General features: G+C 47.4%; 1 protein-coding gene across 1 annotated transcript in view; it reads right to left on the bottom strand.

Moving 5' to 3' along the window:
* Positions 1-25782, bottom strand: part of ALOX5 (arachidonate 5-lipoxygenase) — a 73067-nt gene that overhangs the window by 31146 nt on the left and 16139 nt on the right. Inside the window, exons 4-5 of the mRNA XM_032432572.1 lie at positions 11332-11454; positions 799-905 (exon numbers count right to left, since the gene is read on the bottom strand). Coding sequence (XP_032288463.1) covers positions 799-905; positions 11332-11454 — 230 coding nt within the window. The remainder of the gene's footprint in view (positions 1-798; positions 906-11331; positions 11455-25782) is intronic.

Genomic DNA, 25782 nt, shown 5'->3' on the forward strand with positions numbered 1-25782 from the left:
GGGGGAGAGGAGGGGAGAAGAGGGGAGATGGAGAAAGAGGGAGAAGGGGGGAGAGAATAGAGAAGGAGGGAGAAGGGGGAGAAGGAGGGAGATGGAGGGAGAAGGGAGAAGTGGGAGAAGGAGGGAGAAGGAAGGAGATGGAGGGAGAAGGGGAGAAAAGGGGAGAAGGAAGGAGAAGGAAGGAGAAGGGGGGAGAAGGAAGGAGTGGAGGGAGAAGGGGGGAGAGGGAGGGAGAATGAAAGGAGTAGAGGGGCCTCCTGGGGAGGAGTTTGCAAAGGGAGTTTTCCCCAGGTGCTTATTTCAATACCCATTCTTCATCCATCATTCCTGTTTCCTTATCTTTGCTGTTTTTCCTTCCTGGGCCTTCCCTGGCAATTAAGATGCTATTGCAAGCCAACACTTACCAAACACATCCTAGTCCAAGGGAACCCAAGGTCGCTTTTCTGTAAATGCTTAAAAAACAAGCTAAGTTCTGCTTTTGCTCTGCTCATAAGTATCATAAATGACCGATTCATGTAAACACAAATTTCTGATACTTTTGAGACTTTTGATGAGGAAGCGAGGTGGAGGGTGCTTAGCCCTGAATGTCTAAGGAGGGGAAAACTCTGGGCATGAGGGTCCCTGGGGAACTGTGGGGGCTGGGGCAGGGGTGCGGGCCTGACTGATGGGGAGGCCAGGGCAGCCCAGCCCCTGGAGCCAGCTGCCATGCTGGAGCAGGGGTGGGGCGGCCCTTTCCAAGTCCCAGGCAAGTCTCTCCAGCCCCACGAGAGACCCCAAGAAAGGGGTCAGCACACTCACCAGAAATAGTGTTGCTGATCTTGACGAAGATTTTCTCAAAATCGGCGAAGTCGCTCCAGGAAGACTGGAACATGTGCATGAAGCGGTTGATGAACAGGTTCTCCATCCTGCAGACCAGGAGACAGCGTCCCCACTCGCACTCACTCTCACCTTGCCCCCCTCGGCACAGCCCCTTCACACTGTGGCCTCCTGGGTGGCAAGGAACCGAACCCAGAGCCGCTCTGAGGGGGCAGCTGACTGGCCTGGTGGAACCAGGACAGAAACCAGCACCGATGCCCATGCTCTCCTAACTGCATCTTCCCTGGGAAGGAAACTGGCCACTGCCCTCGAGAACAGTCTACAGTGCCTCCAATCCCCTCCACGCCTGCTTTCGTCCACGCCTTCATTCATTCAGCACACTTTTGCTGCCCCCACTGCACAGAGCGCCCTAGTTCCTAGGCAGCTACTCTAGCTAGTCTCCTGGAGTCTTAGGGGATGAGCGGTTTGATTGAGTTGATCCCTTATTTACTTTCTAACTCTGGCTCTGTGCCTGGTGCTGAGGGAGAGAGTTTTCCAAATGCTCATTACACAGGATAGCAAAATAAGCCAGGACAGGAGCTTGATAAAATGCAGCTTGCAGGCACTCAAGAGTGAGATCCGAGTGGTCCCAGCGATCCCAGGGGCTTGCTGGAGGAGGGAACTGTGGGCTGGGCCTGAGAAAGGTCAAGGGGAGTGAGAGAGGTACCCCAGACTTCCCTAACTTAAGCCAGGCACAGGATAGAGGTTAGGGAACTCCGGCCAGTGCTCATGTGACACACTCTGCCTCAGTTTCTCTCTCTGGCAGTTATCCTGTCTCCTTCCCACCGCCCACTCCTCCAGAGTTCAAGCCTCCCACCCGTACTGCCTTTCCTACATCCTCACTCTGTTCCCTCTGCCTGGAATGCTCTCTGCCCCTTTCTTCTCCTCCGAGCCTATGGGGTGAGTGTATCTGGAGGGCTTGCCTCAAGGACCCCGACTCCCGCCTTGATCTCAGGAAAGCTGCCCCTTCCCCAGCCCAGGCTGCCCCATGACGCGGTCTCAGCAGTGCTGACGGCAGATTAAGTACATAGCCTGTGTGTGAGCCCCTGCCTCAGCCTGCAGCACCAGGAGGGCGAGGGGGTGTCCGCACCACCCCACGCCGAGCCGGGGCCTCCAGGTACTCCAGGGGCTCCGCAGCACCAGCACCGATCACTGACTGAGAGGGACAGTGCACACACCCGGGCAGGGGACCCCTTCCCATGCCCCACCTCCCCGGGCGGGACCAGCAGAGCCAACCCCTCCCAGAAGCAGCAGCCCTCACCTGGGCAGGCCCCAGCGCCCTCCTTGCACTCACTCCTTGTGGGGGAGGGGGTGGGAGGGGAGGGGAGAGGTGCTGGCTGGGGCCGCAGCACTGTCACAGGAAGGCGGGGGAGTTCCAGAGCCACCTCACACCTTTCCCAGCAGCATCAGAGGACTGAGGCTTGGGTGTTTTGTCCAGAGCGACCCTGGCTGATGGGGACAGATGGCTGTCTCATCCAGGGGAGCTGCCCGGGAGCAGGCATGAGGGCAGCAAGTCCGAGGGACTGAACATGGGAAAGGCACGTGAGGCAGAACATGACACACCTTTATGACTCCCCTTCAGATCCCCCCCGCCCCAGTCTAGCAAATGCTTCTCCTCTGCACCTGCCGCCCTGGGACCCCCAGGAGCCCACGCTGCCCGGGAGTGGGTCCAGGAGCCACGAGGCTGGTCACCTCTATGGGCCTCGCCTTCTCCTCCGAGAGTCGGGTGACCCAGCCGCCTGCGGGTTATTGAGGGGCTGCAGTGCTGGGAAGGTGCTCAGCGCCTCGGGGCTGGAGAACGACGCTGGACTTGTCCTCTCGGCCGGGCTGGTCTCCTCAGCACTTTATCCTCGCCCCTCCCCAGGAAGGAGGAGCTTTTACACACGCACTTGGGTTTCTGTTGGTGGTTTTTTGGGTTTTTTTCCACACACGCTTATTTTGCTGCCTTGCCAGGGCTAGGCAGGCCCCCCGGCTAAGCTGTCAGCATCGCTCCGCCTTCCTCAGCCAGCAGCCCCGTCCTCCTCCGCCTCCCTCGTCCGCTGAGCCTCCTGGGGCAGAAACCAGTGGTAAACTAGAGGAGTAAACCGCACTGTGCCCTCCACTGTCACACCGGGTGTGGAAAAGGACACATTTCTGGGAGAGGAGAGGCCTTCCCTGGTCTCTGCAGGCCCGACAGCCCCCACATAGCCCCGTGCCACATGGAGCCCCGGAGAGAGGTCCCAAACCCCTAGGGACCTTGTGGGGAACCGGGAGTGAGTCATAGCGCTTGGCTCATGGTCTACCCAGCTGGGTCTCTTTGACTTTGAAACAAAAGGCTGGCACTGAACGCGGGGTGGGGTGGCACCCAGAGGAAGCCACAGATTCAGGAAGACGTGGAATTAGGAGGAAAACATTTGCATGTCATCCTGAGGCAAAATATTTCTACATGCTTACAGACAAGTGGAATATTGGGACTTCGAAGATCTGTTATTGAACAAAGAGGAACCTGCAGCCCAAAGAGAGCATCTGGCTCATTCAAGGTCACACAGCCAAGGTCAACATGCACTGGGCTGCTCGCTCTGTGCCAGGAGAGGGGGAGCTCTTGTCTCCTCTGCTTCCCCTGCCCCTTTCCTTCTAACAGCTTCTCCATTTTGCACCTCACAGTTTTGCTGTTGGGAGCGGGGGGGCAATGCTCCCTGAGGAGGGCTGGCCTCATTCCAGGCAGAGCAGGTGGCTCGGAAGAGATAAGTCACCGGAATTACTCAGAAGTGGCACGGAAGCTGAATTGCCCAACGCTGGAGGTTCAATGGGGAAGGTCTCTCTGGTGACCTCAGCCACAAGTGTGTTTTCCACAGCAGGACTCAGTTTAACCACGGACCAAGTGGCACGCTATGGCGTGGGCTGTGGGGACCAGGCTAGCTGGGCCCTGGTTCTGTGGGTTCTCACTATCAGGAACTGTCCACGCAGAGTGGGCTGCCAGGCACTTGGGTGTCCTTTCCCCATCAGACCTCTAGGGGACTGGACCCCGGCAGTCTTGGAACCCCTGACCCAAGTGCTGGGGTCTGGACACAAGTCTGGACGGGGCTGGGAGTCCCTGAGAGATGGCAGCTGCGATGGTGCTGCTCAGCACAGGGTGTTAAGGGCCTGGCCTAAGAGCCCAGCCCCATCGCTTCCCAGCCACGTGGCCTTAGGCAAGTCCCTAATCTTACAGTGTCTCAGTTTTCTCACCTGTGAAATGGGCACAATGACTGTCCCTGCCTCACCGGGCTGACCTAATGTACAGAAAACCCTAGTTCATAAAAAGAGTTCAACAAACATTAGCAAGTAGTGCCCTAATTGTCACTCATTGTTAATATTAGTCTGCAGCATTAAGCACTGGCATTCTGGGGGACCAGCAGACAGGTTCAAAATCCTGTCTGCAGCACAGCACTTTACCCTCTTCCTTCCCCTGGGTCTTCTCATCTAATTCACTCATCCCTTTCTTCCTTCACACCCAATTCATGGAAGAATCTTCACCTACTTACTCTTCTTTACTTCCTGTCCCCCTTGCCCCCTAAAAGTGCTCTCCTCCAGGGCACTGGTGACTTCCTAGTGGCTGCATCCAAAGGGCCCTACAGTTAGCCCTAAGCTTTCTCGATCTCTCTAGTGCATCTGACAACCAACTCCTTTCTTCTTGACATTAAAACGCCGAGCCTCTTGGGCCACCATAGTCCTACTCCCCCCACCCCCTGCCAGGTAAAGGCTAGGCTCCTTGCCCACCTTCCTGCCTTGGTAGCCTCAGCCCCACTTCCCCACACAGGCCTCTACTCTGATCCCCCTGGCTCACCAGAATTCTTACTGCCTAAAATGCCATCCCCTCCACTCCTCCAAGCAGCATGGTAAACTCCCACTCATCCTTCAAAATCCAGCTGGAGCATCTTCTCTTTTTTTTTATTTTATTTTTTTAAGATTTTATTTTTATTTGCGAGAGAGAGAATGAGAGACAGAGAGCATGAGAGGGAGGAGGGTCAGAGGGAGAAGCAGACTCCCCGCTGAGCAGGGAGCCCGATGTGGGACTCAATCCCAGGACTCCAGGATCATGTCCTGAGCCGAAGGCAGTCGCTTAACCAACTGAGCCACCCAGGCGCCCGGGCATCTTCTCTCTTGGAAAGCATTTTTCTGATGCTGTTCCCCCAGAGTTACTTCCTCTTCTGCCTCAAGTTTCCCCAGCATTCCTTTCCTAAGGAGGAGCTCCTACATGCTGTTGCGATAAGCTATCCCCGACTTGGTCCCCATTAGACTGTGAGCTTCTTGGAGCTGGGACCAAAGGCCACTTTCGATTCATCTCGGGCCCTACCCCCCAGGAGCTCAGTAAACATTTGTTAAAGGAGGGGCAGCAGTGGCTCCTCCAGGCCTGCTCACATGGGGGTAGAGGACGCCCAGAGAGCCAGCAAGTGGGCGGGGACAGTGCCGGAGGAGGCAGCTCCCCAGCTGGGCTCCTTCCTTGGGCTCAAGTCCTCCCAAGCACCCAGAATGGAGATACTAGAGGGAACTCACCTGGGGGGGGCGGGCATTACATACATGAGCTCGCAGAAATCTCATAACAATTCCAGCAGCTAGGTATCATCAGCCTCATATCAGAGGGAGGAAACTAAGGATCAGGACACTGAAATGACTCTCCCAAGAGGACACAGCTAGAGTTTGAATCAACCCTAGCTGCCGGGCTCTAAAGAAGGCAGCCGTTTGCTTTTAAAGGGTAATGAATCCTGGGTTGATAGTTGTTGCTATAATTTTAAGAGATTAATAGAATTTTTCTCCAGGAAAGCCAAGTATAACCTCACTACTCTGAGTCTGGTCCAGGGACCAGCAGCACCAGCATCGCATGGGGGCTTGCTGGGAATGCACACTCGATCCCCACTCAGACCCACTGATCAGAACCTGTGTCTACCAATGTCCCACGCGGATCCACGTGCACATGAGCGCTTGAGAGACGCTGTCTAGACCCCTGCTCCCTCACTGGGCAGCCTGGCTGCCTGTCCTTACTGCCCTAAGCAAGGAGGGCCTGCTGCAGCTGCCCAGTGTCCTGGAGGAGCCCAGCTGCCCTAGAACCAGCCTTGCGGAAAGAGCCATATTCAGCTAAAACTGCGCCTTCCTTCACTGAGTTTGTTTCACTGTAGGAATCAGCATTTTCTTTTTCTAGTCCCAAGGCAGGCTTGAGGTAGGTGTGGGGAGGGGCACAGGAAAAGAAAAGGCAAAGACTGCTGGTACCTAGAGCAGTTCCAGGATCCAGGCCCCCAGCAGGCACTCCATAAATGCATCTGAGCTAAAGTGAAGAGCAGAGAAGGACACCAAGAAGGGGAAAAGGTTCTCCCTCTTGTCCCTGGAGGGACACCTGCTCTGGGGGGCCTGCAGCCCACAAAGGCAAGCCAGTCTGAGGAGTTGGGAGGGCACAGGGACAGTAAGCCGATTTCTTTATGCCAGGATTTCTCAAGCCTTACAACCCTGGAGAGCAGGGGTTCTCCGTGTGGTCCCCAGGCCAGCAGCAGCTGCAGCCCCTGGGGGCCTCGTTAAAAATGCAGATTCTCAGGTCCTGCCTCAGACCTCCTGAATCAGAAACTCTGGGGGTGGGTCCAGAAATCCTGATTTTTAACAAGCCCCCCAGGAGATTCTGATGCAAGTTATAGTGTGAGAGCCACTGCTGAAGAGGTTGCAATGTAATTTGACTACAGACCAAGCCCTTTTTTTAGGGAAACCATACTTTATGCTTTGTATTGTGTCTTCTTTCATGACCCATTTCTAACCACAAAAAAAAAAAAAAAAAAAAAGCTACTTTAGCAAATATAATTAAAATTCCCCAGGTCTGTCTAACTTTTAGGTGGGAATCTCCCCTCTACATTTTAATAACATATTTATCTCCCAGGGGGACGTAGCTCTGTCTCACAAAATTCGATAGAGGTAAACAGGGTTGATATACAGACATCAGTTAGAAGAAGGAGGAGATGGTTTTTAAAATTTCCAAGAAGATCAGGGGCTTTTGGGTAGCATTTGTGAAGCTAAGGGGGAGAACACTATTTTCTACGAGTGCTTTGGTGACGTGGAGCCAACTTGTTTCCGAGCTGGGGTGGCAATAAGAGGGCGTGGGGCCTTCTTCCTGCACAGAACTCATGGCTCTGGTTTCTGGAGAAATGAAAGGCCCCAGCCCTGGGCCTCACCACACCACTTCCTCCGCCCTCCTCTGCTGGAACTCTGCCCCATCCACTGTCATCCCCTCTCTCTCCCCTCCAGGCCCCGGCTCTTCTTCATCTCAGATGCCTGAGCCTTCCTTCTCTTCACCACTGACTCCCTTCAAGGATCTGCCATACATGGGGCTTTGTCTGACCTCCAACTAGCAGCAGTGACCTGTCTGGGGGGCTGGGAGCAGCGGGGAACAGGGGTCATGGCTGACAGACCGCACTAGCCCTCTCGCCCCTCCCCGGCACACAGCGTCTGGCCCTTGGCCCTGAGCCTGCACAGCACCACCAGAGGCTGCCCGGGGCTCTCAGCCTCAACAATGCCCCCAAGCTGGACTCAACTCCCCCACTTCTTCCCCAGCTTCCCTTTGTAAGGATCACTCCATTTTCCTGACCAGTGGGATGCACAGGTCAAGGATGCCTGGGGGTCTCCCGTCAGTCTCTCCCCATTTTGACCTGAATTCCAACCAGATCCCAGGTCCATCCACACCACATCCCGCATTTCTCCCTACTCCTCAGTCAGCCCCTTCGCCACCTCTAGGCTCTCTCGTCTGACCCCTGAAGGCGCCAAGCCAAGCGTCTGCAGTGCAGCAGTGATCTCTCTCACAGCTTCCCGTTTGTCAGTGAACCCTGCAAATCCCGGCCCGGAGCAGTCCGTGCAGGTTGTGGTAGCACTTCGGAGGCTGCCCTCCCAGGAAGCCATCTGTGGTTACAGTGAGGTTAAATATCCCATTTCCCACCCAGGGATTCCCAAAGGATTCCCTGTGACCTCAGGGAGAAGGATGCCCCTTCAGGGAGCAGCCTCCACCTGATCTCATCTGACGGGAAATGCACGGGGGGTGAGGGTCCGAGCACCTCGGTCTTGGCACGAGGCTGGTCACCTCCTCTGGAACTCAGTCCCATTTCTGCACTGTTCAACCTTACTAGGAAGGAAGCTCTCTTTCTCAATTTCCTTTAAAGGGACATTCCCTTATCAACCCACCAACTGCCTGCAATCAAGCTCTAGTCTGCAAACAGTGAGTGGTAAGTAAACACACAAGTTGTTCCTCCTTTGATGCCACCAGGAAATGTTACAACCCACTTGGTTCTGTGAGCAGGCCCAGCCACAGCTGACCTTGGCATAAGGCACCCTCTCTGCCAGAGCATCCTTGTCTCATTCCTCTAGGCCCCTGCCTGTGTTTGCCCGGTCAGCTGTAAGGCCCGCCCAGGTGCCTTTCTGCTGTGAAGACTTCCAGCAGAGGTAGGGCTTAGCTGACCTGCTGAGCTGTGCTGTACCAGGAAGGGCTGAGGGCCCATCTCAAGATTTCTATGCTATGTTCCTGCCAAATAGTCCATAGCTCAAGGGGCCAAGTTACATGGCAGATGTGAAGAAAGAAGGGCTATGATGTCATTGGAGAAATGGTGGCCTGTGTGGCCAGTACTGGGGAGAACAAGGCCTCACTCAGGCCCCAGGACTTCTAGGAGCTTCTGGGAGAAGGTTCACCTCATCTAGGTCCTCAAAAATAATGAGTTGGATTTAGCCAGGCCAAGAAGGAAAGAATGGTATCCGAGGTGGAGGGAACGGCATATGCAAAGACAAAGGGCATGAAGATGCCTTGCTAACTAGTTCTGGACGCACATGGCTGGAATGTCCTGTGTATCTAGGGTCAAGAGGGAAGGCAGAGAAGCTGGGCAGAGATGTGCAGGCTCTCGTCTGTAGCTGGGGTAATCACTGAAGGATTTTAGGGGGGGAGTAAAAGAATTGTATTTGCCTTTGTAGAAGGAGCCTCCAACAAACTATAATGTGCACTTGAGAATGAACTTCCAATTGCTGTGTTGGATGGATCCTGGGGAAGCAGGTAGAAGGGTATTCCTGAATGTCCCAGGGAGAGATGACAGAGCTGGGAGGGAAGGACATACATCCTGAGAACTCAGGGGGAAGATGTGACCCCACAGGCAACTGGGTGGAGGATGAGGCCAAGGGAGGCACGGAGGCCAGTGGTTTCAGTCCTGACTGCACATTGGAATCCCCCAGGGGACTCTGAGAACAAACACAGAAGTGGCCTTGCAGATGCTGGGTGGACAGCCTGGGCGGGGCCAGGGGGGCGGCGAGGCCGCATGGACAGTACTGTGAGACGCACAGCTAAGATGCTGTTAGCCACAATGGGGTACATGAGAGGGGAATGGTGATTGTGCGTGCGTGTGTGTGTGTGTGTGTGTGTGAGAGAGAGAGAGAGAGAGAGGGAGAGGGGATGAGAGACAGAGTGCGTGTGTGTGTGTGTGAGGGAGAGAGAGAGAGAGAGAGGAAGAGAGAGAGGATGAGAGAGTGCATGTGGGTGTGTGAAGAGAGGGCCTATGAGGTGATAACAAAGGCCCCTGAGAGATCAGCTCCGTCATACTCCATTCCTTGTGAGGGAGTTTACTGAGCACCTATTCTGTGGAAGCTGCTGTGTAGGCTTCTGAGATACAGACACGACAATTAACTTCAGGAACACTGAGCAGACGTAAGAAAGGCACAGCCTGGCCTTCACTCCACCATCCATCCATCCACATATTCCTCTACCAGCCGTCCACCCTCTCTCACTTCTCCACCCCCCCCCCACCATCCATCCATCCACATATTCCTCTACCAGCCATCCACCCTCTCTCACTCCTCCACCCAACATCCATCCATCCAACCATCCATCAATCCCTCTACTATCCATCTATCTACCATCTACCCATCCATCCATTGTCCACTAGACCTCCACCATCCATCCCTTTGCCATTACTAAGCAGAGGTGGCACTATTCCCCAAAGCAGTATCATCTCCTCTGACCTTGCTGCTCTCCATCCTTATCATTTTCTCTTCAGACTGCCCCTCTCACAAGGGCCTTCTTTTCTGCTCAGACCATCCCAGTCAGGGCTCTGCTCTTAAAGCCACATGCCTTTGGAAATCCCTGGGTGGGAAATGAGATATTTAATTGCCCTGGTGTTTCCAGGGAGCCAGATGTTGGGTACTACAGTGCATTACTAACCCAGATGTTTGGTTTTAGTTTTTCTCTCTAGTTGATCCCAACTGTAGCAGGGAAAGAAAAAAAAATCCCCAGCTTTGGACCCAGTAAATCTGAATTCAAATTCTGGTTTTGCCAATTTCTGCCTAAATGACCTTAGACAAACTCTTTGACTTGGATCCAGTGGAATGTCAGCTTATTTACCTGATTGTAGTAGAAAATACCCACACTTACGAGTCTGACACTCAGCAGAGGCTTGGTAAGTGTTAGGTCGTTACCACCTCCTCCCCCCAGGTAGATGCAGCCTGAGAGAGACAAATGCACATGGCCTTTCCGATTTGAGGGGATTCCGTATGGGAGGCTGATTGTGAGGCTGTGTGTGTGTGTGTGTGTAGAGTTCTTCCCAAATGTGCAAAGGAGGAAGAAGACCTTGGCACAGGCCCAAGTGTGTCCGACCAGATGAGGGGCCCTTCTCGAGGGGAGTAGCTACGCACTAAGCAAATGTTGCCATCGAAGCCGACTGGGTTAGTGGCTCTCCACCCGTCTGCCTCCTGGATATGCCTATCCGAGACCAGGGCCCCACCCCGGAGACTCTCCTCCTGGCTGTGGGGTTGGCCTGGCACTAGGAGGTGCTGAAGCTCCTCAGGTCCATCTAAGACTCAGTCAGGTGGCAGAACCACGGATGTAGAGTTTTCTAGATGTGTATGATTGTGAGAACTCCCTAAAGTGTCAAGGCGCAGCTCAAAGGCTCCCCCACTGGCCCTGGGATGGTGCTGGGGCTTCACGTTTCATGAACACCCAAGGAGTCTCAGTAGAAGCCTTGTGGGAATTCAATCACAAAGAAGGAGCACAGAACTCAGATCCCTGCCATTTATCAGTAGGGGCCATTGGACAAGGTATGTGACTTCCTTATTCCTCAGATTCTCCAACGGCAAGGTGAGGATAATAACTGTGCCTGCCTCACAGGGTTGCTGTGCCAGACAACCAGGGGATGGGTGTCTACCCTTGAATTGGCCCTGGGGGGATGAGATGTGGGTGGGGATGGGACACTTCAAGTAAAGACCTCGACTCTGGGCTGACAACAGAGCTATGTTTGGTGTCTGGAGTCATCCAGGTTGTAACTCGGTTTAGATAGAGGCCACCCTGAGGTTGTGCACTGAGGATCCAGCATGACCAAGATACAGTCAAATGATGTGGGAAGAGGTGCCCAGCTGAGCTGCTCCCCAGCCCAAAGCCTCCACAAAGAAAGGAGTGAGGGTCCCACTCGTGGCCCCGGCCCCTGGCTGCCCAGCATCTTTAGGTTCTTAGAAACTCACGCTCTGGAGTAGTTCAGAACAAAGTCCACGCCCTTCTCACTATCAAACTGGATGTCTCGTGGTAAATCCTTGTGACATTTGGCATCAATACTCAAAGGGAAGCCAGGGTTCCACTCCATCCACCTGAGCATGAATAAAAAGAAGAAAACTGCATCAAATGCCTGGCCTTTGGGTTGGCCCCCTCAGACTAACGGCTGCCCTTGTGGTCTGAGGACGTGTCCTCCATCAGCTGAGTGTGCATCCTGCGAGGTAGTGGGACCCTTCCCGGGGGCTGGTGGTAGCCTGCTTTGCTGCACCCTGAGCATCACAGTAGGAGGTCTGGGGTCTCCTGAACCTGAGATTGGGCTCACGGCAGAGGAGTAGTGAATGGTAAGTGTGAGCCAGGGCATAAAAAGAGGTTGAAAGGAAGCATGAGAAGACCTCACTGATCTGGTGGGATGCCCAACCACCATCTCCCTCCTGGCATAGAGAGTCACCAGAGATAGAAGTGGGTGAGGCCCCCCACTTCCATGCTGACCTGGACAGCCAATAGCCCTCCAGCTCAGCCAACACACCCCTGTACCGTGTGTGGTGGCTGGGGAATGGGGACGGTGGTCATGCCTTCCCAGTAGGGTGCCCAGGGCAGCAGGGTGGTTGGATGCGGGGCCGAAGGCCCAGATGCTGCCAGGGGCAGGGTTAGTGACTGTTATAATCAAAGACAGGCCATGCATGCTATCCAACCCAAATTTTCAGATCCTGGTGTCTTTGAAACTTATACTGCAGCATACGGCATTTACATTGTGTTTTGTAAATTTTATTTTTTCAAAAGACTTATTTATTTTAGAGAGAGAGAGAGCGTGCATGTGCATGTGAGCATGGATGGGAGGGGCAGAGGGAGAGAGAGAATCTCAAGCAGACTCCCCACTGAGCACAGAGTCCTACGTGGGGCTTGATCCCATCACCCTGAGATCATGGCCTGAGCTGAAATCAAGGGTCAGATGCTTAACCAACTGAGCTACCAGGTGCCCTTAAATTTCACTTAAAAAAAAATTTTTTTTTTTACTTTTTTTTCTTTGCTTACCGCAAAACCCAAACTAACCAAAACTGTTCATTTACCTCAGGGAGAATGATCTTGTATTTGTTTAAAAACCAAAATTTATATTCTGGGTTAACAGCTTTTCCATTTGTATTCCTAATTCTCCTTTATTAAAATCTCTCTTATGACAGGAAAGTAAAGCACTGAGAGTTGAGGTCATGAAAAAGTCTGGAGTCCCTTTAATATCATCTTGTCCTTTTACTGTCACAAAAATCTCCATGGTTTTTCGTGCTGTCCTGTTGGCCCAGTAAGACTCCCATTAGGACCACCAGAGGTGAACAGGAACTGGATACGATCAGTCAGAGCAGATGCATTTTGAAAAGCATTTTCTGTCATGCAGCGCTGTCATTTCTCACTGCTGGTTTACTTATACTATTCCATTTTCCTGGACTTTAAGAAAATCTTCTATATTTGTTATATTTGTATTAACACCACTGCTGGTATGTTAACAGGATAAAATGTAGACAAGTGTACAACGTCAACTAATCTACTGATTTTTTTCCCCATTTTTTTGGGAAAATAATTCATTTCCTTGGAACTCCCCGCTTCCCGCTGCCTTTCCCCCCACCTCCTGAGGATGGCAGCACTGATGGATGGAAGTGCCCCACCTAGGGTGCTCGGGAGACTAAGGCCTCTTAGTGCACGGAAACAGTACAGTTTGTAAGCTCACCACCACACGCCTGTGGCCCTCCCACTGCAGGCCACTGCTGCCTGAGACACCTGACAGGCTGACCTGCACGGGGGCCAAAGGCCTTTGTGCCCGCAGATAAATAGGCAAAGAAAAAAAAAATCACACTCCACTGAGGAAGACCACGTTGAACAGCCAGGCAGAAGGAAGGAAGAAGCAAAAAAGACATTTAATTTCTTTAAAAAAAGGAGAAGTGTTAAAGAGATTTAAGTAGAATGTTAAAAGACTTTCTCCAACAACAAAACATGATTTCTGAATTGAAAATTCAATAGAGAAATGGGAAAGCAGTCACTGTGAGATCTAATTTGTCTCCCGGACAAAATTTGTTCATTCAGTAACTAATTACCGAGAACCTGTCATGGACCAGGCGCTGCTCTGTGCAAAATGGAAGAAAATGTAACACAAATACAGAGCAAAACCACAAAGAAAAGGGAAACCACGATGGGGATTAAGGAGTCTACTCGTGATGAGCACTGGGTGTTGTATGGAAATGCTGAATATTGTACACCTGAAACTAATATGACACTGTATGTTAATTACCTAGGATTAAAATAAAAACTTAAAGAAAAAAGAAAACACAGGAGACATGAAAGGCAGATATAGAAGATTTAACATGCAGAGACTAAGAGGTCCAAAAGGAGAGAGAGGAATATATGGAGAAGTAAAAATCAAGAAATAAGAGAAAAACTTTCTTAAGTCGAAAAGACCTCAATTTTCTGAGTAAGTCCTAGGCAGGAAAGAAAAGGAAAAAGGGCATGGATAGATATATATTGCCAAAGACAGAGAAGACTGTGTGTGTGTGTGTGTGTGTGTGTGTGTTGGGGGGTGGGGGAGAAAGAGAAAGGGAGGAAGGGAAGGAGGAGGGAGTTGGGGGGAGGGGTAGGAGAGGGGAAGGGAACGAGAGGGGGAGGCGGGAGGGGGGAGAGAGGAGAGAGATGCTTTCACAAGCTCACAAGTTTCTGGGAAAAGAAAAATAATCAAGTTATTAGGTTTCTCATTTTATACTGAAAATGGGGAAACAGTGTGAAGTGTTTACAGACTTCTTTTTAGGTCATTATCTAAGCCTCTTATGTCATCAAGTAATTGGTGAGGGCAGGAGAATTTTTTGGGGTGGAGACAAGCACCGACTCAGATATTATATTTCCTCCAAACTTCTTCTGAGGAAATTAACTGAACAAGTTCAGCCAAACAATTAGAATGAACCAAGAAGTTCTGAAATATAGTATTCATCAGAAAACAATAGCAAGTATAATTTTAAATAAACAAAAATATCAAAGGCATTTTCTCAAAAATCAAGACCATCATTGCTACTATTACTTGTTTTGGGAATTCCAGGTGTGAAATGAGAAAAAAATACAGTGATGTAAATGGAAAATAACAGATGAAATTATCATCATTTAGATAACATGACCAAATGACTAGGTAACTAAAAAGACTCACCAACAAAAAAGATTAGTGCTGATAAAAGAGTTTAGTAAGATGTCAATACAAGGGAAATATTTAAAAAATAACTACTTTATCTTTATCTTTATCCCAGCAATATTTACTTACAAACAGAAGAATATCTCACTCAGTACGGTACAAGCTATACTTTCCCTTGTATAAAGTACCCGGGGAGGAGAAAGACCTGCAAGAAGAAAATTAGAGGGGGCGGAGCAAGATGGCGGAGGAGTAGGAGAACTGGATTTCGTCTCCTCTCAGGAATTCAGCTGGATAGGGATCAAACCATTCTGAACACCTACAAACTCAACAGGAGATCGAAGAAGAGCAACAACTCTCTGAACAGAAAAGCGACCACTTTCTGGAAGGTAGGACGTGCGGAGAAGTGAATCCAAGGCGATATTCAGGAGGAGAGACGGCGGGGGAAGGGCCTCCGTTGGCCGCTTCTGGCAAGTGATAGAGCCACGGAGCACAGAATCGGAAATTTTAAAAGTCTGCTCCACTGAGGGACGTCACTCCGGTGGCTAAGCGGGGGGTGAAACCCTCGCGGGACAGTGTGGTCTCAGGACCCTCGGGGACACAGAAAGACCGGGGGTGCCTGAGTGCGGCAGAGCTCCCAGGGATCAGAGCAGGGAAGCCAGCTGCAGAGAGGGAGCCCAGGCGCGGGCTCTCACCTCGGGGTTGCCATAAACCGTGATCCGCGGCACAGTCGGGCCACTGCTCCTCCAGCAGGGACCCAACAAGCAGCAGATCCGGGGAGACTCCCCTTCCTCCCCCGGGAGGAGCAGCACGGGAGCGCACCGCGGGGATCTGCTGGGTTTGGAGACTCCACCCGGGGTCGGGTGCCAGAGATAGAAATGCGCGGTCACAGGCCGGGTGAGCACGGAGTGCGGCCAGAGACCGGGGAGACAGGAGTGACTGACAGCTTTTCTCTGGGGGCTCACTGAGGAGCGGGGCCCCGAGTTCTCGGCTCCTCCGGGGCGGAGACTGGGAGGCCGCCATTTTCACTCTCCGCCTCCAAAGCTGTACGGAAAGCTTGCAGGGAACAAAATCTCTGGAGAACAAACCCGAGCAGATTACTTAGCCTGGACCAGGCAAGGGCGGGGCAATTCCGCCTCCGGCAAAGACATTTGGGAACCACGGCAACAGGCCCCTCCCCCAGAAGATCAGCGAGAACAGCCAGCCAAGACCAAGTTTACCGATCAATGAGAACGGCAGAACTCCAGCGCTAGGGGAATAATGCACATAGAATTCATGGCTTTTTTACCATGATTCTTTAGTCTTTCAAAGTTAATTTTTTTTTTAACTTTTTTTTTTGAATTTTTCTTTTTCCCTTTTTCAACCAACATCTTATCAATCCCTTTTTTAAAAAAAACATTTTTATTTTTCATTCTTAGAGTCATATTCTATCCCTTCATAGTAGTTACCTGTATTTTTGGAATATATATATAAGTTGTTCTCTCTTTAAAATTTTGAGATAGTTTCTTCTAACAGATCAAAATATACCCTAAATCGCTAGTGTATGGTTTTTTTTTCTACTCCCCTGCCTGATCACATTCTCTCCCTTTTTTTCCCTTTTTTTTAAAAAATCCTCTTCTTTCTTTTTTCAAACTTCTTATCAATTCCTTTTATAAAATTTTTTATAATTTCCATCTTTACAGTCATATTCCATCCCTTCATCATATCAACCCTTATTTTTGTACATATATAAGTTTTTCTTTCTTTAGAATTTTGGGAGGCACTTTCTTCTAACAGACCAAAATACACCCAAAATCTAGTGTGTGGCACTGATCTATATACCAGCCTGATCATATTTGATCACATTCTGTTTTTTTTTGTTTTGTTCTGTTTTTGTTTGTTTTTATCTTTATCTTTTTCTTTTTTTTCTTTTTTCTCTCTTTCCCTTTCTTTTCCCACTGCTTCAGGTCTTTTCTGATTTGTTTAGAGTATATTTTCTGGGAACGTTGTTACCCTGTTAGCATTTTGTTCTCTCATTAATCTATTCTCCTCTGGACAAAATGACGAGATGGAAAAAATCACCTCAACAAAAAGAACAAGAGGTAGTACCGACTGCCAGGGACCTACTCAATACGGACATTAGTACGATGTCAGATCTAGAGTTCAGAATCATCACTTTAAAGATACTAGCTGGGCTTGAAAAAAGCATGGAAGTTATTAGAGAAACCCTTTCTGGAGAAGTAAAAGACTAAAATCTAACCAAGTAGAAATCAAAAAGGCTATTAATGAGGTGCAATCAAATATGGGGGCACTAACTGCTAGGATAAATGAGGCAGAAGACAGAATCAGTGATATAGAAGACCAAATGATGGAAAATAAAGAAGCTGAGAAAAAGAGATAAACAACTACTGGATCACGAGGGCAGAATTCGAGAGATAAGCGATACCATAAGACGAAACAACATTAGAATAATTGGGATCCCAGAAGAAGAAGAAAGGGAGAGAGGGGCAGAAGGTATAATGGAGCAAATTATAGCAGAGAACGTCCCTAATTTGGGGAAGGAAACAGGCATCAAAATCCAGGAGGCACAGAGAACCCCCCTCAAAATCAATAAAAATAGGTCAACACCCCAACATCTAATAGTAAAACTTACGAATCTCAGAGACAAAAAGAAAATCCTGAAAGCAGCTCGGGAGAAGAGATATGTAACCTACAATGGTAGAAACATTAGATTGGCAACAGACCTATCCACAGAGACCTGGCAGGCCAGAAAGGACTAGCAGGATATATTCAGAGCACTAAATGAGAAAACTATGCAGCCAAGAATACTATATCCAGCTAGGCTGTCATTGAAAATAGAAGGAGAGATAAAAAGCTTCCAGGACAAACAAAAACTAAAGGAATTTGCAAACACGAAACTAGCCCTACAAGAAATCTTGAAAGGGGTCTTCTAAGCAAAGAGAGAGCCTAAAAGCAACATAGACCAGAAAGGAACACAGACAATATACAGTAACAGTCACCTTACAGGCAATACAATGGCACTAAATTCCTATCTTTAAATAGTTACCCTGAATGTAAATGGGCTAAATGCCCCAATCAAAAGACACAGGCTATCAGATTGGATTAAAAAACAAGACCCATCAATATGCTGTCTGCAAGAGACTCATTTTAGACCCAAAGACACCCCCAGATTTAAAGTGAGGGGGTGGAAAACCATTTACCATGCTAATGGACACCAAAAGAAAGCTGGGGTGACAATCCTTATATCAGACAAATTAGATTTTAAACCAAAGACTGTAATAAGAGATGAGGAAGGACACTGCATCCTACTTAAAGGGTCTATCCAACAAGAAGATCTAACAATTGTAAGTATTTATGCCCCTAACATGGGAGCAGCCAATTATATAAGGCAATTAATAACAAAAGCAAAGAAACACATCGACAACAATACAATAATAGTGGGGGACTTTAACACCCCCCTCACTGAAATGGACAGATCGTCTAAGCAAAAGATCAACAAGGAAATAAAGACTTAAATGACACACTGGACCAAATGGACTTCACAGATATATTCAGAACATTCCATCCCAAAGCAACAGAATACACATTCTTCTCTAGTGCCCATGGAACATTCTCCAGAATCGATCACATCCTAGGTCATAAAGCAGGTCTCAACTGGTACCAAAAGATTGGGATCATTCCCTGCCTATTTTCAGACCACAATGCTTTGAAACTAGAACTCAATCACAAGAGGAAAGTCGGAAAGAACTCAAATACATGGAGGCTAAAGAGCATCCTACTAAAGAATGAATGGGTCAACCAGGAAATTAAAGAAGAATTAAAAAAATTCATGGAAACCAATGAAAATGAAAAACAACTATTCAAAATCTTTGGGATGCAGCAAAGGCAGTCCTAAGAGGAAAGTATATAGCAATACAAGCCTTTCTCAAGAAACAAGAAAGGTCTCAAGTACACAACCTAACCCTACATCTAAAGGAGCTGGAGAGAGAACAGCAAATAAAGCCTAAACCCAGCAGGAGAAGAGAAATAATAAAGATCAGAGCAGAAATCAATGAAATAGAAACTAAAAGAACAGTAGAACAGATCAACGAAACTAGGAGCTGGTTCTTTGAAAGAATTAACAAGATTGATAAACCTCTGGCCAGACTTATCAAAAAGAAAAGAGAAATGACCCAAATCAACAAAATCATGAATGAAAGAGGAGAGATCACAACCAACACCAAAGAAATACAAACAATTATAAGAACGTATTATGAGCAACTCTATGCCAGCAAATTAGATAACCTGGAAGAAATGGATGCATTCCTAGAGATGTATCAACTACCAAAACTGAACCAGGAAGAAATAGAAAACCTGAACAGACCCAAAACCAGTAAGGAAATTGAAGCAGTCATCAAAAATCTCCCAAAAAACAAAAGCCCAGGGCCAGATGGCTTCCCAGGGGAATTCTACCAAACATTTCAAGAAGAATTAATACCTATTCTTCTGAAACTGTTCCAAAAAATAGAAATGGAAGGAAAACTCCCAAACTCATTTTATGAGGCCACCATTACCTTGATCCCAAAACCAGACAAAGACCCCATTAAAAAGGAGAACTACAGACCAATATCCCTGATGAACATGGATGCAAAAATTCTCACCAAAATACTAGCCAATAGGATACAACAGTACATTAAAAGGATTATTCACCACGACCAAGTGGGATTTATCCCTGGGCTGCAAGTTTGGTTCAACATCCGCAAATCAATCAACGTGATACAATACATTAACAAAAGAAAGAACAAGAATCATATGATCCTCTCAATAGATGCAGAAAAAGCATTTGACAAAGTACAGCATCCTTTCTTGATCAAAACTCTTCAGAGTATAGGCATAGAGGGTACATACCTCAATATCATAAAAGCCATCTATGAAAAACCCACAGCGAATATCATTCTCAATGGGGAAAAACTGAGAGCTTTCCCCCTAAGGTCAGGAACGCAGCAGGGATGTCCACTCTCACCACTGCTATTCAACATAGTATTAGAAGTCCTAGCCACAGCAATCAGACAACAAAAAGAAATCAAAGGCATCCAAATCAGCAAAGAAGAAGTCAAACTCTCACTCTTTGCAGATGATATAATACCTTATGTGGAAAACCCCAAAGACTCCACCCCAAAACTGCTAGAACTCATACAGGAATTCAGTAAAGTGGCAGGATATAAAATCAATGCACAGAAGTCAGTGGCATTCCTATACACCAACAACAAGACAGAAGAAAGAGAAATTAAGGAGTCGATCCCATTTACAATTGCACCCAAAACCATAAGATACCTAGGCATAAATTTAACCAAAGAGGCAAAGGATCTGTACTCAGAAAACTATAAAATACTCATGAAAGAAATTGAGGAAGACACAAAGAAATGGAAAAACGCTCCATGCTCATGGATCGGAAGAACAAATATTGTGAAGATGTCAGTGCTACCTAGAGCAATCTACACATTCAATGCAATCCCCATCAAAATACCATCAGCTTTTTTCAAAGAAATGGAACAAATAATCCTAAAATTTGTATGGAACCAGAAAAGACCCCGCATAGCCAGAGGAATGTTGAAAAAGAAAAGCAAAGCTGGTGGCATCACAATTCCGGACTTCCAGCTCTATTACAAAGCTGTCATCATCAAGACAGTATGGTACTGGCACAAAAACAGACACATAGATCAATGGAACAGAATAGACAGCCCAGAAATGGACCCTCAACTCTATGGTCAACTCATCTTTGACAAAGCAGGAAAGAATATCCAATGGAAAAAAAGACAGTCTCTTCAACAAATGGTGTTGGGAAAATTGGATAGCCACATGCAGAAGAATGAAACTGGACCATTTCCTTACACCACACACAAAAATAGACTCCAAATGGTTGAAAGACCTCAATGTGGCACAGCAGTCCATCAAAATCCTAAAGGAGAACACAGGCAGCAACCTCTTCGACCTCAGCTGTAGCCACTTCTTCCTAGAAACATCACCAAAGGCAAGGGAAGCAAGGGCAAAAATGAACTATTGGGACTTCATCAAGATAAAAAGCTTCTGCAAAGCAAAGGAAACAGTCAACAAAACCAAAAGACAACCGACAGAATGGGAGAAGATATTTGCAAATGACATATCAGATAAAGGGCTAGTATCCAAAATCTATAAAGAACTCATCAAACTCAACACCCAAAGAACAAAGAATCCAATCAAGAAATGGGCAGAAGACATGAACAGACATTTTTCCAAAGAAGACATCCAAATGGCCAACAGACACATGAAAAAGTGCTCAACATTGCTCGGCATCAGGGAAATCCAAATCAAAACCTCAATGAGATACCACCTCACACCAGTCAGAACGGCTAAAATTAACAAGTCAGGAAATGACAGATGTTGGCGGGGATGCGGAGAAAGGGGAACCCTCCTACACTGTTGGTGGGAATGCAAGCTGGTGCAGCCACTCTGGAAAACAGTATGGAGGTTCCTCAAACAGTTGAAAATAGAGCTACCATATGATCCAGCAATTGCACTACTGGGTATTTACGCCAAAGATACAAAAGTAGGGATCCGAAAGGGTATGTACGCCCTGATGTTTATAGCAGCAATGTCCACAATAGCCAAACTGTGGAAAGAGCCAAGATGTCCATCCACAGATGAATGGATAAAGAAGATGTGGTATATATATATACAATGGAATATTATGCAGCCATCAAAAGGAATGGGATCTTGCCATTTGCAACGACGTGGATGGAACTGGAGGGTATTACGCTGAGCGAAATAAGTCAAACAGAGAAAGACATGTATCATATGACCTCACTGATATGAGGAATTCTTAATCTCAGGAAACAAACTGAGGGTTGCTGGAGTGGTGGGGGGTGGGAGGGATGGGGTGGCTGGGTGATAGACACTGGGGAGGTTATGTGCTCTGGTAAGCACTGTGAATTGTGCAAGACTGTTGAATCTCAGATCTGCACCTCTGAAACAAATAATGCAATATATGTTAAGGAAAAAAAAAAAAAGAAGATAGCAGGAGGGGAAGAATGAAGGGGGGGAAATCGGAGGGGTACACGAACCATGAGAGACGATGGACTCTGAGAAACAAACTGAGGGTTCTAGAGGGGAGGGGGGTGGGAGGATGGGTTAGCCTGGTGATGGGTATTGTGGAGGGCACGTTCTGCATAGAGCACTGGGTGTTATGCACAAACAATGAATCATGGAACACTATATCTAAAACTAATGATGTAATGTATGGTGATTAACATAACAATAAAAAATTTTTTAAAAAAGAAGAAAATTAGAAACTCTATGGAAGGTCATTACACAAGATCTAGATGGAGGGAAAGGCACATTGTGTTCTCGGTGGGGGTGGGGGGACTGAATGTCATTAGCATGTCAGTACATAACACATTTATATGTAATTCAAAGCTATTCTCATCATGAAAATCTTAAAAGAGAACAGTGAGGTACTGACAGAGCTATTAACATATATTAGAAAGTTATAATAATCAAAACATGGTGCGGGGCTACAGGGTGGAAAAACGGACTAACACGCGAAGTCCAGAAACAGCCCCAAGAAAATATGTAAATGTGACAGAAAACTAGCTAACACTTACCGAGTGCTTTCTAGGTGCCAAATACTATTCTATGTGTTTTCATGGCTTAATCTATTTAATTCTCTCAAAACCCTGTGAGATAGTACTGTTCTTTCACCCATCTTCTAGATTGAGGGGGTGAGGCACACAGAGACTAAACAACTTTCACAGGACATGGAGTGAGTGGCCGTAAGTGGGAGCAGAGCTCAGAGACTGGCTTCAGAGCCCATGCCCAGAACCAGCATCCTGGGCCGGCTCTGCGCTCGTTGGGTGTCCTCCACCGGCAGTGGGGAGGAATGCAGTCCGTAGTAAGTGATACTGGGGATGCTTGAGCCCTGCTTCACATCACGTATAAAAACACATGGCAGGTGAATTAAGAGCCAAATGTTTAAAGACTAAATCGCAAAAGTATTAGACAAAAATATAGGTGTATTTATGTAACACTGGGGTGGGGAGGGCCTTCTTACGCAAAGCAGGAAACCCAAAAGCAATAAAGGAAAACCAATACATGTAGTTAAGAAAACAAAGAACTAAAATCTTCTATGACAAAAGCAACAGAAGACAGATGACATATACTATACTTAAAAGGATATTAACTTGATATACAAAGAGCTCCTTTAGATTAATCATAAGACAAAAATAAAGCATACACATAGGCAATCCAAAGAAGAGACAATGCACAGAGGCGAAACTCACCAGTGGGCAGGGAAAGGCAGATTAAAACCACAAAGGGGTCCAACTTAGGGATTTTTAGATTGTTAAAAATAGAAAAGATCGGCATGACCAGGTATGTCATATGTATACACATGCAACTGGAAAATTGCACCGAAAATTACTATAAAATTGTGGGACAGGATTTTTGGTAGTATTTCTTAAAATGAAACTGCTAATTAGACCCACCAATGTGAGTTCTGGAACTTAATGTGACAGTAATGAAAGCACCAGGACATCAAGCGACTTGTCCAAGACTGCTTCCAGCAACACTGTTGGTAATGCCAAAGGCAGACAGACAGGTGAGAAACAAGCTGAATGTCCATCAGTAGGGGAATGGCTGAATCCACACACAGCTAGAAATATGTGGCAATTTAAGAATGAGGAAATCAATGAGATACGATTTCAGGACATTAGACTGACCAGCATGAGAATGTCTCAAGATGCAAAGTATGTCAACAATGCAGGGAAATTGCAACCCTCAAAAACAGCTGCTAGGGGGTGAAAACTGGCAGAATCTCTTTAAAAGACAACTGGCAATATCTAGAAAACTTAAAATGTGGTCTGCAATCCTGCAAGTCTATTTCTAGGAATATTCCCTGGAGAAACTCTTCCATGACAGCACCAGAAGATGTATGAGAAAGCTCCCTGAGGGGTGGCTTGCGACAGCCAGGAATTAAAGACGGTCCACCTGGGCATCGGCCGGAGCGAGGGTGACCTGGTGGTTCGTTCATACAATGGTGTGCCGTACAGAAGCTCAATGAATGCATGACACCTGTGTCAACTGACTGCCCTGCAAAACAGAATCACGAGTGAAAAAAGCAAGTTGCGAAGTGATTACATATTATAGATCGCAGACCACCACACTATACGCTGCTCCGTCTGAGCGCACCACCTAGGTATATGCACTCACAGTGAGAACAGGGCAGTGGGGGATGACCTGGGTGGGCCTCTCCACCTCCCTGTTTGGCTGACTGAGGGACGAGGGCCAGCTGGACCTGCAGCTTTCTGACAGACTGGAGACTATGCTTACTTTACCTCTAAACTCTCATCTAGAACTCCGAGAGCTTATGTAAAAGAGGAACCTCTAGATTATGCAGATGATGCAAAGTTCAGTATTTCCTGAACGGAAGCAGAGGGAGGCATCTGAAAAGGACCGATCAGTGTAAGGAGGAAGAAAAAATCACGATTAGATCTAAGAAGGGGGAAAACTGTTTCACCAGAAAGCTCTTGGCCCATCTCCCTAGACCCCGCCAAACCCTATCCCTGTGAGACAAACACACCACTGAATCCACCGCTCCCTAGGAAAGGGGCATTTTCCAAAGGGTGCTCCATAGAGTACTTGTTCTGCAGGATGTTGAGAATTGTATGTCAGATTCTCTTGGGAAACACTGGGCTAAAAAAAATTAAGCACAGTTCACCAGCACAGAACTTCTCAGAATTCTCAAAGCTTATATGCACTGGGAACCTCCAGGAGGGGGATGTGATTTCCCGAACTTGTCTTATCATGGGGACAAAGTTTTGGGACCAGTGCTCCAGGGCGTACTTTGGAAAATACTGAGTTAAGACAACATGCCTGTAGACTACTTTAATTTATCAGCCATTAATATCTTAGTCTGAATTACAGTGGAACTGATAAAACTTGCTGTCTACTCATCTAACAGGACAAAAACTAGCCCGATTCTCTGAAAGTTGTTCAGCATCACCACAATCTAAGATTCCTTCTTCCCACAGGGCCAAATATACATGAAGTGCTCACTGCTGGGGCTTTGATAGGGGTGGCTGAAGTGGGGAGGAAAGCTGAGGAAGGAACATAGAAAAAACAATCCTCAAAAAGTTGAAAATAGAACTGCCCTATGACCCAGCAATTGCACTACTGGGTATTTACCCCAAAGACACACATGTAGTGATCCGAAGGGGCACCTGCACCCCAATCTTTATAGCAGCAATGTCCACAATTGCCAAACTATGGAAAGAGCCCAGATGTCCATTGACAGATGAATGGATAAAGAAAACGTGGTACATATATACAATGGAATACTACTCAGCCATCAAAAAATGACATCTTGCCATTTGCAATGACATGGCTGGAGCTAGAGGTTGTTGTGCTAAGCGAAATAAGTCTCAGAGAAAGACAATTATCATATGATCTCACTCATATGTGGAATTTAAGAAACAAAACAGAGGAGTACAGGGGAAGAGAGGAAAAAAATAAAACAAGACGAAACCCAGAAAGGGAGAAAAACCATAAGAGACTCTTAATCATAGGAAACAACTATAGGGGAGGGGGGTGGGGGGATGGGGCAACTGGGTGATGGACTTTAAGGAGGGCACATGATATAATGAGCACTGGATATAAGACTGATGAATCACTGACCTCTACCTCTGAAACCAATAATACATGATATGTTAATTAATTGAATTCACATAAAATAACAAATAAAGTGGGAAGAAATAAATTACTTCAGAAAAAAAAGAAATAACAATCCTTTAAGATGGGAAGGGTGGTGCAGAGCTCTCAGACAATGCCTTGTGCGCTGTACCAAATACAAAAGTCTCAGAACACATCATATAGTGTCTAAGCTGAGAGGCTCACACTCAAGTGTCTTAAAACAAATCACAAATTCATCAATCTTTAACATTACTCAAGTAAAATCAGATTACCTTCCTTCACCTGATATAAAGACATAAAAGTTTTAAACATTTTATTATAAAATTGAATATATAAATACATGTATGTATGTGTGTGTATGAATATATATGTACAGACACATGTGGAAAAATGAACAAAACATCTCTATAACCAACATCCAGACCGAGAATCAGAATGTTACCAGTACCCCCCCACTGCACCTGCTCCCCACTCAATCTCCCCCAATCACCATCCTCCCTTTTATGAGAACCATTTCCTTGCTATTATTTATTGTTCCACTGCTATATAACTTTCCATAAACAATATA

Source organism: Phoca vitulina, unplaced genomic scaffold, assembly GCF_004348235.1.
Source record: "Phoca vitulina isolate PV1807 unplaced genomic scaffold, GSC_HSeal_1.0 scaffold48, whole genome shotgun sequence".
Lineage (NCBI taxonomy): Eukaryota > Metazoa > Chordata > Mammalia > Carnivora > Phocidae > Phoca > Phoca vitulina.